This window comes from Danio aesculapii, chromosome 3, assembly GCF_903798145.1.
Source record: "Danio aesculapii chromosome 3, fDanAes4.1, whole genome shotgun sequence".
Taxonomy (NCBI): Eukaryota; Metazoa; Chordata; class Actinopteri; order Cypriniformes; family Danionidae; genus Danio; species Danio aesculapii.
In genome coordinates, this window is record NC_079437.1 from 30,232,680 (window position 1) to 30,247,361 (window position 14,682).

At 37.0% G+C, this 14,682-nt stretch overlaps 1 protein-coding gene across 1 annotated transcript; it reads right to left on the minus strand.

The window, feature by feature from the left end:
• Positions 1-147: 147 nt before the first annotated feature.
• Positions 148-14,651, minus strand: armc5 (armadillo repeat containing 5). The gene is made up of 7 exons (XM_056453621.1): positions 13,700-14,651; positions 13,563-13,593; positions 11,390-11,500; positions 9,087-9,987; positions 6,533-7,353; positions 5,736-5,868; positions 148-2,208 (listed from the first exon to the last, which is right to left on the minus strand). Exons 1-7 carry the CDS (start codon positions 14,105-14,107, stop codon positions 954-956), a joined length of 3,660 nt encoding a protein of 1,219 aa, XP_056309596.1. The 5' UTR covers positions 14,108-14,651; the 3' UTR covers positions 148-953.
• Positions 14,652-14,682: the final 31 nt, after the last annotated feature.

The following is a 14,682-nucleotide window of genomic DNA, read 5'->3' on the forward strand; positions in this document are numbered from 1 at the left end:
ATCTACATTTGTATCACCTTTCTTCCACCTTTCTATATATATATATATATTTATTTACAATTAAATAAATGCTTGGACTGTATTTTTTTTATATTCATTTTCAAACTTAATTAATAGGTCAAATGGTTTAGGACAATGCAGACAACATCAACACAGAGCTCATTTATTGAGAATCATCCGACCTCTCCGCCTCCCACCAATATTTGGCCATTTCCATGATTAAATATCTCATATATACAGGAAAAAAAAAAGAAAAAAAGATGGCACTCCAACATACATCAGACAATCCAGATTTCTATAAACGAATTATACAGTGCCATATACAAAAAAAAAAATATATAGCGAACATAAACAGCTCTTTCACCTTTGAAATTCTCTTATTCACATAACATATCTTACAAAAATCACATATTCTATATATCTGGATGCAGATGCGTGTACCCTTTTTTGGCCAAAAAACAAAAATAATTAATGGAAATACTTACAGTTGGTCTTTCTACTCATTACACATACACGTCTTGGGGAAAAAAATAAAAGTGATCATGAAAATATCAGGATTTAGAACGTTTTAAATGTTGTTCAACATAATTCTGCTAACTCAAATCATTTTTCTATTTCATTTAAATCCCATGAAATCCAGTAAAATCCCATTCCGCTTCTGTTTACTCCATGTGCATTAAAGCAGTGTTTCCCAACCCTGTTCCTAAAGGCACACTAACAGTACACATTTTCAACCTCTTCCTAATCAAACACACCTGAATCCACTCATCAGAGAATTACAAGAGACTCCAAAATCTGAAATGAATGGGTCAGAGTAGAGAGACATCCAAGATATGTATTGTTGGTGTGCCTCCAGGAACAGGGTTAGGAAACACTGCATTAAAGTACCTATTGAATGCATTTACACCAACAACTGATGACATTCATCTAGATCCACTACTATCAATTGCCCTCTAGCTGAGGGCTGTTTTGACGAGATTTAAGATGTCCTGCTTCAGCCCTTCTGCACAGTCCGCTTCTTGTGCCAAACGCAGGAAGCATTCAGTGGACAGAGAGGGTTGAAAAGGTGGAAGGCAGACCCCCTGAGGCCGGAGCAGGACTGATAGACAGGCCTGGCCCAGCCGCAGGTAAGAGTAGCGCTGAGAGAACCAGTACACCTGAGGCAGGAGAGACCTCAGACAAACTCCCTCATTGTCCCGGTCTGAACATGATGATGATGATGATGATGATGATGATAAAGAAATGACTAGTTTAGAGCATTTCGATTGTTGTTTGGAACACTTTGACTGTTCAGTTTTACTTATTTGCTGCAATCCATCAGGACCCTTGCTGACAGAACCTGCTTCATCCATTTCACTGGTCATAGTAGTGGTTTTATTCAAATGGGAAAATGTAGTCAGGCGTCTTACGAATGAGTAGAGAAGGCCAACACACAGATCTTCAGCTGCCTGCTGTAAACCAGGCACTAAAAACCTACAAGCTCCAATCATCACTTGGGCCAATGAGGATTTTATAAATTCCCTCTCCACTGATTGATCCTGTGGTCCCGCAAACCCTGTGGAGACTAGAGAGGACAAAACAAGACAACGTGTATCTTGCTTTGACTTCTCGTCATCTTGGTTTCCATCAGTCCAACGACAGCCGTGTAGGTAGTGGAGAACTGGTAAGAGCATCCCGCTTTTTACATCTTTTATTCTGATGGGCTCACCTTTAGCTTTCTGGGCCTCACCAAATCCGCCCATCAAGAGTGCTCTGAAATACTCAGACCCAACACCGCTGTCTCCCTCCTCCCCGGTTAAAGCCTCGTGATGGGCTTGGAGAAGAGTCCCATCATCTAGGAGGAAAGTTAGATTATGGGTTGCCTTCTGATAGGGACATGGTTGGTTTTGCTGCAGTTGGGATTTGTTGTGCAAAATTTGAGTCGCCTCCATGGTGGTCCTACAATCTGTGCTGCAGTTCTTTCTGTCCTCCTTTAAAGTTGACAGCAGACTGGAGAGGCAGCCAATCAGAAGAGACGTGTAAAGCGATTTAAATCTCAAAGAGGACACTTGTTCCTGTGGAGGCAACCAGCCGGCAAGAAATGTCCTACATTTGTCAGATTGTCCATCTTCATTATCATCGTCATCTTCACTGTGATTTCCAATCAGTTCAAGAGCTGCTGCCAGCCCGCCGCTATCCAGAAGCAGCTTCTTCAAAAGAACCCGGTTGCTGAAGAAGAAATGAAATGACAAGATGGTCAAAACAAATACATGAGGGTCAAGGATGTGGCACTTTGATCACAACTAGGAGTTGAGGTTTTTCTTTTTGGATGGTCATTACTGATGCGCAAATCTTTGACGGCAGGATGACAAATGGGAGATGTAAAGCTGATATTATTATTATTATTATTATTATTATTATTATTATTATTATTACTACTATTACTACTACACAGGGCTATTCGGTTTTAATATCGATTTTGGCTTCTAACGATTATGAAAAACACTCATTGAGATAAAACGATTGTTGCATCATATACCGCCCCCTTTCCAGTTGTACACATTTGTTGCTCTGCAAAGCTCAGTTCCACGTGAAAATGACAAAGCATGTACCGTAATGTAACTTTTGCAGCACGGGAATGCGTATCATTCATTGATGTATATTCAAATCATTCTTGCTTTTAAATGTGCGAAAGAGATCGCATGCTGTTGTGTGTATGCATGGGCTCAGCCTCAGAGACGAGCAGAGCACACTCATCTAAAGTCATCTTAATGGGAGCACATTAATGGTCAAACACATGCAAATTAGTGTCAAAATGCAGTGTTTAGTGATTATTCATATTAAACCTCATTTATGTAATAAACGACTTAAGAATCAAAAGACATGTGAAAGTGAAACCATAAATCAGAACGGTAGTGCTCTTAAAGTGACAGCACACTATATTTCTGCTGCTGACTGTTTTTATCATTAATAATTAAACAACAAAAGGACAAAAATCACTCACTGCTCTTGACTGAACGACATTTGTAGCTATAATTAAAGTTTTTTATTACAGTGAAGATGCTTAAAGCACAGTTTGTTTCATATTTTTATTCTATTGTATTTATTTCCCTGTATATATAAAGTTGAAGTCAGAATTATTAGCCCTAATGAATTATTAGCGGCCCTGTATATTTTCCCCCTAATTTCAGTTTAATGGAGAGAAGATTTTTTTTCAACCCATTTCTAAACATGATAGTTTCAATAACTTATTTCTAATAACTGATTTCTTTTATCTTCGCCATGGTGATAGTAAATAATATTTGACTAGATATTTTTCAAGATATAAACATTCAGCTTAAAGTGACATTTAAAGGCTTAGTTATATTAATTAGGCAAGTTAGTGTATAACAGTAGTTTCTTCTGCAGACAATCAAAAATATATATTGCTTAAGGGGTCTAATAATATTGATCTTAAAATAGTTTTAAAAATATTGAAATCTGCTTTTATTCTAGCCACACTTAAACAAAAAAATATTATAGGAAAATACTGTGAAAAATTTCTTGCTCTGTTAAACATCATTTGGCACATATTTATAAAAAAATAAATAAATTCACAGGACGGCTAATCATTTTGACTTCAACTGTATATCGTTTTGAATAATAGTTATTACAATTATGACCAAAATAATTGTGATTATGATTTTCCCCATAATCGAGCAGCCCTCATACCAAAAAATTGTAAAAGCTTGAGTTTCACTGCTCAATGTTTTTGTAGGGAAAAGTAAAAAAGGCAACTAAAGCTTCATAAGTTTGATACTCCATTAAACAAGGCAGCGAATTCCCTAAAATGTTGTTTGTGCGTGTGTGTAATGTGACTGCCAAAACTGTGATGATCAATAGTGTCATATCTCACCTGTTTTGTATCAGATTTACTTTTTGGACCTGACTCAAGGGGATCCAGTGAATGTGAGTGAATAAAAGAGATCATTTGGACTTGTTTTCAATAGAATGCATTAGGACTGATCTGTTTTTTTTTTTTTAATAGGACCTCTTGGTATTATTACAGCAAGCTCATATACTCATTATGGCCAAAGACTGTAACTAAACCACAGTCAACAGAGGCAGCATGTTTTATATTTGTGTTTAGAAAGCTGCTTCACAGATTCTACTCTTGAAGTGTTGCCATGTCTGTCACGGGGGTTATTTTAAGCAGAGTTTATTAAGCATCTTTGGGCTTAAGCTTCACTTCTAACAACATCTGGCAACACTAATGAGTCTAGAGGTTCCTTTAATGAGTCAATGAGTAATTTCTTGCACCATGCATATAGAAAATAGAAATGCATACTTAAATATGTCTAATACAACTAACTGTCTGCATCTCTGTAAATAAACTGGATTAAAGACTAAACTGAGAACCGAATTTAGCTACAATGAAAAGACAGGGTTGCCTCAGGTTAAAACTTGATATTTATGAATTGATATCTACCTAATTTAGCCAAAAATAGCCATTATAAATCACTTGAAAAGTACCATCACGTGTATTAGTAAATGGATAAAGAAATAATGTATTTGTTTTTAAATTCTATGATTACACCACATGACATTTGCCTTCTCAGCAACTTCACAGGCACAGTATTCACAATCTGGTTTTTATTCATATTTATACTTCAATAAGCTCATGGGATTATTAATTGTCACTGTATCTCACTTGTACCAGTCATCTTTTTTCTTTACATACCAAATAATATATGGATCGATGGATGTTCAACTGTTTTATTTTCTCTCAATTTTTAGATTTCCAGTGTTCTGATGTTTTTTCAGATTTCTACATTTACTTTTTTCAGTATATAACAAAGGACAGTCATAAAAAGCGTTTCTACAAGTTGTACTACAAGTTGTACTTTGCATGATGTCTGTAATTGACGAAAGAAATTTGAATTAGAAAGTCCTTCAGATAAAACTTCTTGAATATGAAATAAGTTAAATGAACATGACAAAGAGGAACGTTTTGTAACAGATTCTTCTTCTTTTCATTAGCTATGTTTCCATCTAAAGATGAGAATTAAATTTATGTGCAAAACTGGAATATCACATAAAAGACGTGCGAATAAAGCAGCGTTTCCACCTAATGAGTCAAAGAGAACAAAATCGTCACTTCCTGATTAACTGGCACCAAATATCAACAGTAAAAACGGAATTTACTGCAGTAGGAGAAGCTGCATGAATCTTTTCCTCATTTAATAAACGACTTGCGCCTCAGAAGACGATCCTGACATGCAATGAACGCATGGTACCATTTGAAGGCGTGAGACGCGGAGCACAGATGCTCTTGACAGTTCTGGAGGTAATTATTAATATAATAAACAAAAATACTGAAATGATTAAGGTGTTTACAATGAACAAAACAACATTTTACATGTTTTACAATGTGCTCATCCTATGTCCATTCACACACATTATCACCACATGATCTCTTATAACAAAATCACATGACCTTTTTTAATGCAGATACTGGAAATTGTTCAGTTAAAGTGTTTCCACTGTAGTTTATGTGATCTTTTCTTATCGAATAAAAAGTTTATACTACTCAGTTATGCGTATACATTTTTTATGCGCATATTCACAATGTATGCACATCTTGGCGTTTCAATCAGCCGATTTTTATGCGCATATTCAAAATGCGCATAAAAATAGGTGGATGGAAACGTAGCTACTGATGCACAAATGCTACATTACAAACATTTTTTCAATATAATGGTTAAGACTAATCATACCTGTTAACAAGAGGCAGGGAAAGCACACAGTACAGCTTGTCAGATTCAGATCCCGACAGCATGATGTGTGTAAGAACTCCAGTGCCAAAACCAGACTCGCTCTGAACCCTCAGATTACTGAGTAGCCCCAAACCTGAGGAGGCAGAAAACAAGTTAGCTTTGAATAAACAACCTTATTTATTACTGGTGTAACAATGCACTCCAGTCATGATTTGATATCAATCTCGATACTGAACTCACAATACAATATCCTGATATTGTACACTACAAAAAAAAGTGTTTATTTTACAAACATATGGCAAAAAACAAAAATAATACTATAATATGCAGACCTACGGTTCATTTAAATGCAAAACTGTAGTACTGTAGTCTGTACTGTAAAAATGCTAGGTTCCAGACAATCAATTTGTGTTGGAAAAACAAAGAAATTAGGTTAACTTAGTAGTTATCAATTTAAGCAGATTCAGCATAAAACTATTAAGTTGTCCCAAATAAAACCTCTTTTGCTGTTTCAGCTTATTATAAATATATAGTTTGACCAAACACCAAATGTCCTATTTTGAGCGTGGACTTAATAGACTTTAATGAATAGACTTTAAATTAGTCCTGGATCTCAATGCACAGGATGGTGACTACATCTGAACACATCTATTTTGAATAATTCTAAAGATTAATTAATTATGCTAGATATGCTTGCACTGACATCGACTCATATTTAATTCGCAATTTTTGATATTACAACAATGGTCAGACCCTAATTATTTATACAGCAATCCATGGTAAAAGGAGTCACAAACCTAGCTGCGTGATTTTCCCTTTGACTTTCTCAGACTGTCTGTCTGTTCCTCCAGCCTCATCTCCTCTCACACACAGTTTCTGTCGGATCAGAGCCACGGCTCCAGTTCTGACCAGAGCCTGCAAGCAGTTTGGGTTACAGCTGAGCCTCCCGAGCATCCGAAAGCACCGGCCACTGGGGTCATGATGCTGGGTGAGGTAGTATAAGAGCCCGGAGAAAACGCTGGTGTTGATGAGGGCTGTGCTGGGGTCTGGTGCATGAGAGAAGCGGGACAGAAGTAGGAGAATAGGGGATTCTGGGGCCCAGACTTCAGGGTGATATGGGTGATTATAGATTGGGGGTTTTGACATCATGGGTGGGGTTTCTATGGAGACCACAGTAGAGCGAGAGGATGATGATGAAAATGAAGAGAATGATGTATAGGAGGATGAAGATGAGGATGAAGCTGCACGGAGTCTCTTTCTGGGGGGAGAGGATATTTGGGGGGGAGATGAGGGGGTGGTGGAGGGTTTGGTCACTGATGACGGTTGCTCAGTTTGAGGGGTGGAGGTGCTGGAGGGCTGTGTGGAAGAAGGTGACCCTGGTATGTTTCGAGGAGATACCGGAGCGGATGAGGAGGCGGGACGGGTGAGTTTGGAGCGGGACGAGGGAGAGAAGTGTGGTGGACGTAAGGTTGGGGTGTGGGAGAGCTCAGGACAGTGTGTGAGCAGTGGTGATGATGAGACAGAGGACTGGGGGCTGCCACCAAACACATCAGGTCCGCTCGGGCATTCAGTCAGCTCACCCTCAGACGAGATCAGACCCTCCGACACCAGCCAAGACCTGGAAGCATGAAAACACACACATGAAAATAAGCAACATACAAACAAACAAGCAAACAAACAAACATGTTCTTGAAGATTTTTCTTATTATTATTTTCCGAAACAGAGATTAAAATTGTTTAAATGTTGCACTTTATTCTTGGTGCTGTTCCATTTCAAATGGCAAAGATTCTAAACGGACCAGTCATGTGCGAGTAAACTCTCCTCACATTGGTCAGAGTTTCAGGTTTATTTTGCAGAGTCCCGCTCAGCTGTCATGCATCCTTATTTTAATAAAGAAGCACTTTAAATTTGAATGGTGACACCCACAGACATCACCAGATATAAATCTGAGAGGCAAGACTTTCTCATACAGATCCCTTGACTAGAATTATGCTTTATAGGCTTTATTATAGAGAGAAACAACAGATAAACCAAGACAGCAGTTTGGTCAAGTTCCCTAACGCAGTGTTTCCCAACCCTGTTCCTGAAGGCACACCAACAGTACACATTTTCAACCTCTCCCTAATTAAACACACCTGAATCAACTTATCATAACATCATAACATCAGAAGAGACTCCAAAACCTGAAGTTAATGGGTCAGACAAGGGAGACATCCAAAATATGTACTGTTGGTGTGCCTCCAGGAACAGGGTTGGAAAACACTCCCCTAACGAATAAACAGCTCTTATTAATATTTGAGCATGCTTTCACTTTCGTATTTGACATGAAACGCACATTTACTGGTAGGAATGACATCCTGCCCTACTCATAATTCTCTCTTCATATAGCAGTATATATGCCTATTACATATTCATAATACACTGTGATATAGCCTGTTTCGTTAGATTGTTTTGCTTTCTCACTACAATTGACGTGCTCCAGAGTTAGTTCTCATTCAGGCGGCCTTGGACCGATTGTTTTGCCATGGATCCGAGCGCGATTGCTGGATTCACATATGAAAAAACGAACCGCGCTAACTGGGGAAATGCGTCAGGTTCCGCAACAGAAGTCTAGGTGTGAAAGCACCCTAAAACAAGTTTCCAATTGCAAAATGACAAAAGTTGTTGTTTTTACCTTTTAATGAAACGGTTAAAAATTGAAACTAAAATATAAACTTAACAAAACATTTTTGATGAAGTGAAAAACTACAAGAATTTAGAAAAGTTAACAAGTTAACGCAGGCACTCTCATTTAGGGGAGTTTATGCTAAACAGTACATCAAACAAAATAATACATGAAAATGTCTGAATATCTGGTTTAATTATAAATTATTAAAGTATTTTAATTGTAAATTATTTAACAAACATTTGTTAAAAACTGTCATTTATTTATTATTAATTGTTATTTCTAAACAAAATAGAGTTGTGCAAAATTCCTTTTAAATTAATAAATAAAAGAAAAACTGATTAAACTTCAATTAAAACATTGAAACATAAATATACAAAATAACACTGCAAATGAAACAGTAGTGTAAGCGCAAGATATTAACAATGCAACGAACCTAAATGAATCTAAAATGTAATGTCAAGTGTGTTAATGTTTAGTAGTAAAATATACTTTTTTCCATTTAAATAAATATAATTCAAAAGGGAGACAACTATGACTGAAAGAAAATAGTCTTAAATCTTAAACTATCCATGTGGAATTACTGAAAAGCGCTGTTAGACTACAATTAATCAAAATGTCAAATCTGAACAAGTGATGGACATGTTAAATTTCATCAAATTCATTTATTCCATGATTGGCTGACCTGAGGCTGAGGAAGCTGGAGGATCCTGCTGTCTGGTCTTTACTCACATCCTCCCTCTTGTTTCCTTCAAGTGCAGAGAAGTCAAAAGAATCAAAGCAGGAGCTCATGAGTTCAGAGCATGGAGAACTAGAAGCCAGGCTGGCGTCTATCTTCCCAGTGGTCGGTTCTTCTCCTTGAGCAAGCTCCACCAACCGCTTGATGAGCAGCGGCACTAACCCGAGCTCCTGCAGTTGCTCAAGAGCCGATTCATCATAAACAAAGTCCACACAAGCTAGAAACGCAAAGCGTGTGAGCGGATGGTTTTGATGAGCCGACAGAAAACTGATGAGCACCTCCAATCCTCCGCTCTCCTTTACTTTAGCCCTGTTCACAGCCTCCCTGCAGCACAAACACAAGGCCTTAAAAAACACACTTGACTTCAGAGGGTCCTTCTTCACCTCCTCTGCAAACTTCTGAATGACTCCCAACGAACCCACAAGAGGCCTCAGGCAGCCTTGAGAGCACAGATTAGCCAAAGTCTTCAATGCAAGCTCTTCCAAAGGCCGACCATCTTCTCCAGAAGCCAGAACCCCGAGTTGAGTCAAAGCCCCAGAGCGGGACATCTCTTTGGCACACTCCGCACTGCAGCCTCTGGTGAGCTCATGAAGGGCGCGCAGAGACGCCCGTTGCAAACCTGCAGGGTATTCTGGAGAAATGAATTGAGCAAGAGATGGAAGAGCTCCTTGGGAAAGCAGAAGGAGGCGGTTGGCAGGGGTGTCCGAGAGGTAGACGAGAGCCCGGGCGGCAGATTGGACACACTCTACTTTAGGTGCGCAGAGTTCAGGGGCTGGAGTCAGTGAAGAGGGAGAGGATGGAGGAGGAGGAGAGACAGAGAGGCAGAGCAGGAGAAGCGGAACACCACCTGCAGGACAGAGACAGAAATATGATGAGTTTATGACTCAAAGTGTAATGTATATTATGGGAAAGACATTTTTAAAAACATTTTTATTTCATTTTAATATTATTTTGTAATCAGGGTTTTCCCAGTACTGGGTTGCAGCTGGAAGGGCTGCTGTGTAAAACATATCCTGCATAAAATGGCGGACCAGTGATTAATAAGGGGACTAAACCTTTGGAAAATTAATGAATCAAGGATTTTACTGTCAAATATCAAACTCCTTATTTTCACTTCCTAAAAGGCTAAAATTTAAATCTAATGAATGCAAAAACAGGCCACTGTTGTGCTTATTTATGAAAAAACATGTTAAAACAATGTCAAAATAATAACAATTTTGAATACAGTTTTAAATTTGATTGCATTTAGATTGACGGTTTTATTTTGAACATAATTTTGCATGTTTTTAATTGCCACTATGACACGAATAGATCATTACTTATTGTTTGTGTGGCTGTGACGTGCTCACTTTTTCAATAGTAGTTACAATTAGCTTTGATGTTATCTACTGTTTAACACCCAGTATTTGAGCTGGTTATTTTGAAGCCAAAGCTTTTAAAATGTATACTATGCTGGCATGTTGGTCTTCATTAACAAGTAGAAAGAGTCTTGTGACTGCATTTCACTTGAGTGTGAGTGTAAAAGGAATAAAATGGAGCAGAAAGAGCCCAAGCATAACAACAGTTGTCAAAAAATTGTGACAAAAACTGCAGTATGGAAAAATTACATTTTAATAAAAGCAAACTACAATTAAAAGTGAAAAACAAAAGCCTCTTGATGTTCTATGACTACGCAAATAAAAATAATAATTGCTTGACTTTCACTGTATGCAATAACAGTTTTAAATGTCATTATATTACAGAAATTCCATGAGCCATGACATCCCTGCATAAAATTTAATCAGTTTAAAACAAAGATAACTTTTACAACTTTATTAAAAACTTATAAAAAAATTAAATTTAAGACCAAGAAATATTTTATGAAAACAAGCAACTAAACACAAATGTCTAGAGAGAAATAAAATGAGTTCATAAACATTTCAAAATTACAAAATACAATTTTCTGCCAATAAATTAATCTATTTTACACAATATAAACTCAATGTTCATTTTAAGACTTCTTATCCACATTTTGCTTCTCAAAAAATGCATTTGGATATAAGTATACATATTTGAACTTTAAACTCAGACATAAACAATTAGAAGTAAACGAAATAATTTTATGCAAAAGATGCCACAACTTTCTGAATTTAGGATTTTGTGCTCCAATTTAAGAGCTTTTTAAATGGCGTTAATTTGTGTTTGTGTGTTTGTGTGTGGAGGGGGCGGGTATTAAGACTTGAAAAACTCTGGAAAAATTAGGTACTGACCTGCAGAATGGACCTCAGAAGAGCCCTCGGGGTCCATGGCGAGATTCCCCAGAGCTCGTGCTGCTCGATTTTGTACAGTCTCCACAGAAACATTCCTCTTGAGGACGTCCACTGCAAACACAAGATCACAGCATGAGTAGGCTACAAACAATATAAAGCCATTTAAAAGCCATTTGACAGTTCACATTGAAAGTGATGTGCAGAAACAAAGCAACTTCAAGTTACACAGCATGAGAAAGACAGTGAACACTGGCAACAGAGTGATAATGAGTCCAGAGAAATGATTATGAAGACAAAAGCTTAAGTTCTAGGGCAATATTTAAACTCTCTTAAAGCTAAATATTCAAAATGACATAGATGGCAAGGAATAGCCCGCATTATAATATATTATATTCCCGTATGATGAATGTTTTTAGTTCTTAAAATAACCTTTTATTGTTCATGTGATGAGCATGTTTAAGGATTTTAATAAGGTCTTTACCCTTACCCTGGTGAACATTTTGTGCAAAGTACAAGATCCACAGATTTTAAATATTAACCAGATTTTTATCAATTTATTGATTAGGAACCTTTATTTTTAAGTTAGCCAGAAACAGAACATGCAATCACCTTTTCTTCCTTGTCACGTATATCCAAGTGACTATTTGAACAAGAAAAATGTAACTGTAGAAAAGCGATTTTAAAGGGATAGTTCACCCATACAAATAAATTACTTCACTATATACTTTGTGGTTCAAATCTTGTGTTTCTTAAATGTTCAATTCAATTCATGTTTATTTCTATAGCATTTTTACAATGTAGATTGTGTCAAAGCAGCTTAACATAGAAGTTCTAGTAAATTGAAACCGTGTCAGTCCAGTCCAGAGTTGAAATAAATAAATAAAAACAGGTGAAGTCAGAATTATTACACCATCTTTATTTATTTATTTATTTTTTAATATTTCCTAAATTATATTTAATAGAGCAAGGAAATTGTCAGTATATCTGTTAATAATTTTTTCTTCTGGAGAAAGTCTTATTCGTTTTATTTCAGCTAGAATAAAAGCAGTTTTTAATTAACATTTTAAGGTCAAAATTATTAGCCCCTGTAAGCTTTATTTTTTCGATAATCTATAGAACAAACCATCATTATACAATAACTCGCCTAATTACCCTAACCTGCCTAGTTAACCTAATTAACCTAGTTAAGCCTTTAAATGTCACTTTAAGCTGTATAGAAGTGTCTGGAAAAAATCTAGTGAAATATTACTTACTGTCATCATAGAGAAGATGAAATAAATCAGTTATTAGAAATGAGTTATTAAAACTATTATGTTTAGAAATGTGTAGAAATTCGGGAAAAAAATTTAGGGGGGGGGGGGGTGCTAATAAATCAGGAGGGGGGGTTAATGATTCTGATTTAGGGTTTCTATGGACTTCCATAGCAATTTTTCCTGCCATATAAGTTTCCTGCAGGGTTTCTGCAGGTTTCATCAAGTCAAATTTAAGACTTTTAAGAACCCTTTTAAAAATATTATGAATGAAACTTTAGACTTACAACAATGATTATTTCTAATGGATTTTTTTTTTTTTTGCTTGCTACAAAAAAAAAAAAAAAAAAAAAAAAAAAAAAAAAAAATCGAATGTAATTATTTATTTATTATTATACATACTCTAATTTGTCTTTTTACAATATACTATTTTAAACATCATATTACTGTACTTACTTTTTTATGACAAGTTTAACATTGTTAAAATTATATTTATTGTGGAGGCAATTACATAAATAATCAAAATATATATTTGTTGGTTTTTGGTCCAAATTGATTGAGTATAACTTCAAACTTAAAAACCTTAAATTTCATGCCTATTTATATATATTATGTCTACTCACCCTTTACTTCTGTAAACAGTTTTGTATGAATGGAAGATAACATAAAGGGACAAATTGCTCTGTTATTATCATGAGGAACTGTGTTATTGTTTTAATTTATATCCCTGATTTTAATATTGGATGGATTGCTGGTGATTGGATGGATGGCGGCGCGATTGGGTGGCTTTACTTGGAAAGATAAAAATTAAGACCGGTTTAAAATCATTTAACACCTACAACACAATATTACTGTAAATTTAAGACTTTTTAAGGCTCATTTTTGTGTGAACTCTCCCTTTGCGAAGCCTTTGCATGACTTACCAACAACAGACACGCCATCCAGCTTCCTTACCTATGAAGGAAAAAATAAAATAAAAAACATTATCAGTTACAAAACATTAAAACAAACTGCATAATAAATTCATCACAATTCTGTCAACATCACAATATTTCCTCACTTGTAGTCTGGTCCCCCTTTCAGTGCAGCAGTTGGCCAGGATGCTCAGTGCCAGGTCCACAAACTTCCTGGAGCTTTCTGGTCGCCTGAGGAGATCCAGCAAAGGAGGGATTCCTCCCCGTGACTGGTAGCGTGCGATCCTGCCGCCTCCTCCCTTGATGTGCTGTGTCCGAATGGCCACCAGTGCCCTCCATTGACCAGCCTTGAGTCTCTTGTCTGCATCCCTGGCTTTGTCTCCTCCTGCGGCGGCCTTATTGTCAGCTCCTGTCAGTCCACTGTCTGCTAATGTACTTGATTTGGAAAGCTGTGCCAAACACCAGGTCAGAGAGGACTCTGGGAGAGTGGTGGACGCCTCTAATGCGCAGTGTGAACTTTTTATATTTAGTTTAGGTCCTTGGTCTAAAGACATGATGACACAGAAGCACCTCCCCACCACCTCCTCCGTTGGTATAAGTTAATTTGTTTACTTTCACAATGTTTTAAAGTACAACAATATTCCAGTGGCTTTGAGTGCTATAACAAACATTTAGCATATCAAGCATTTAAAAGGCAAAAATAAATAGATAAAACAACACCAGAACTAACATAAAATACTCCTATGACTGACAAATCAACTGCAAAACAAGCATTCGAAAAACTGCAACTACCATGTTCACCGATTTAACGTAAAGCACAGAGCAATGGCTTCTGGGAAATGAAGTCTTTCAGCGGTGCGATCAATTTTCATTACGGCCTACAGCGGCAGGTAGGCCACGACACATTAAAACATTGACAGTGCTGCCTGAGAGTACGCTATTTGGGTGTATTTTGATGTTTCGATGAAGAGTGAGAAGGCTTCGTTAACTTTTCATCTTACTCACGTCTAATTTCCTACGCGCTTCTAAGCGCAATCGCCTCAGATTTGCACTGGCGCCATCTTTAGTAGAGCGACAAACAGGAGGGTTTTAGAAAGGGAGGGGCTTGGGCTGACTCGGCCTCTTTAAA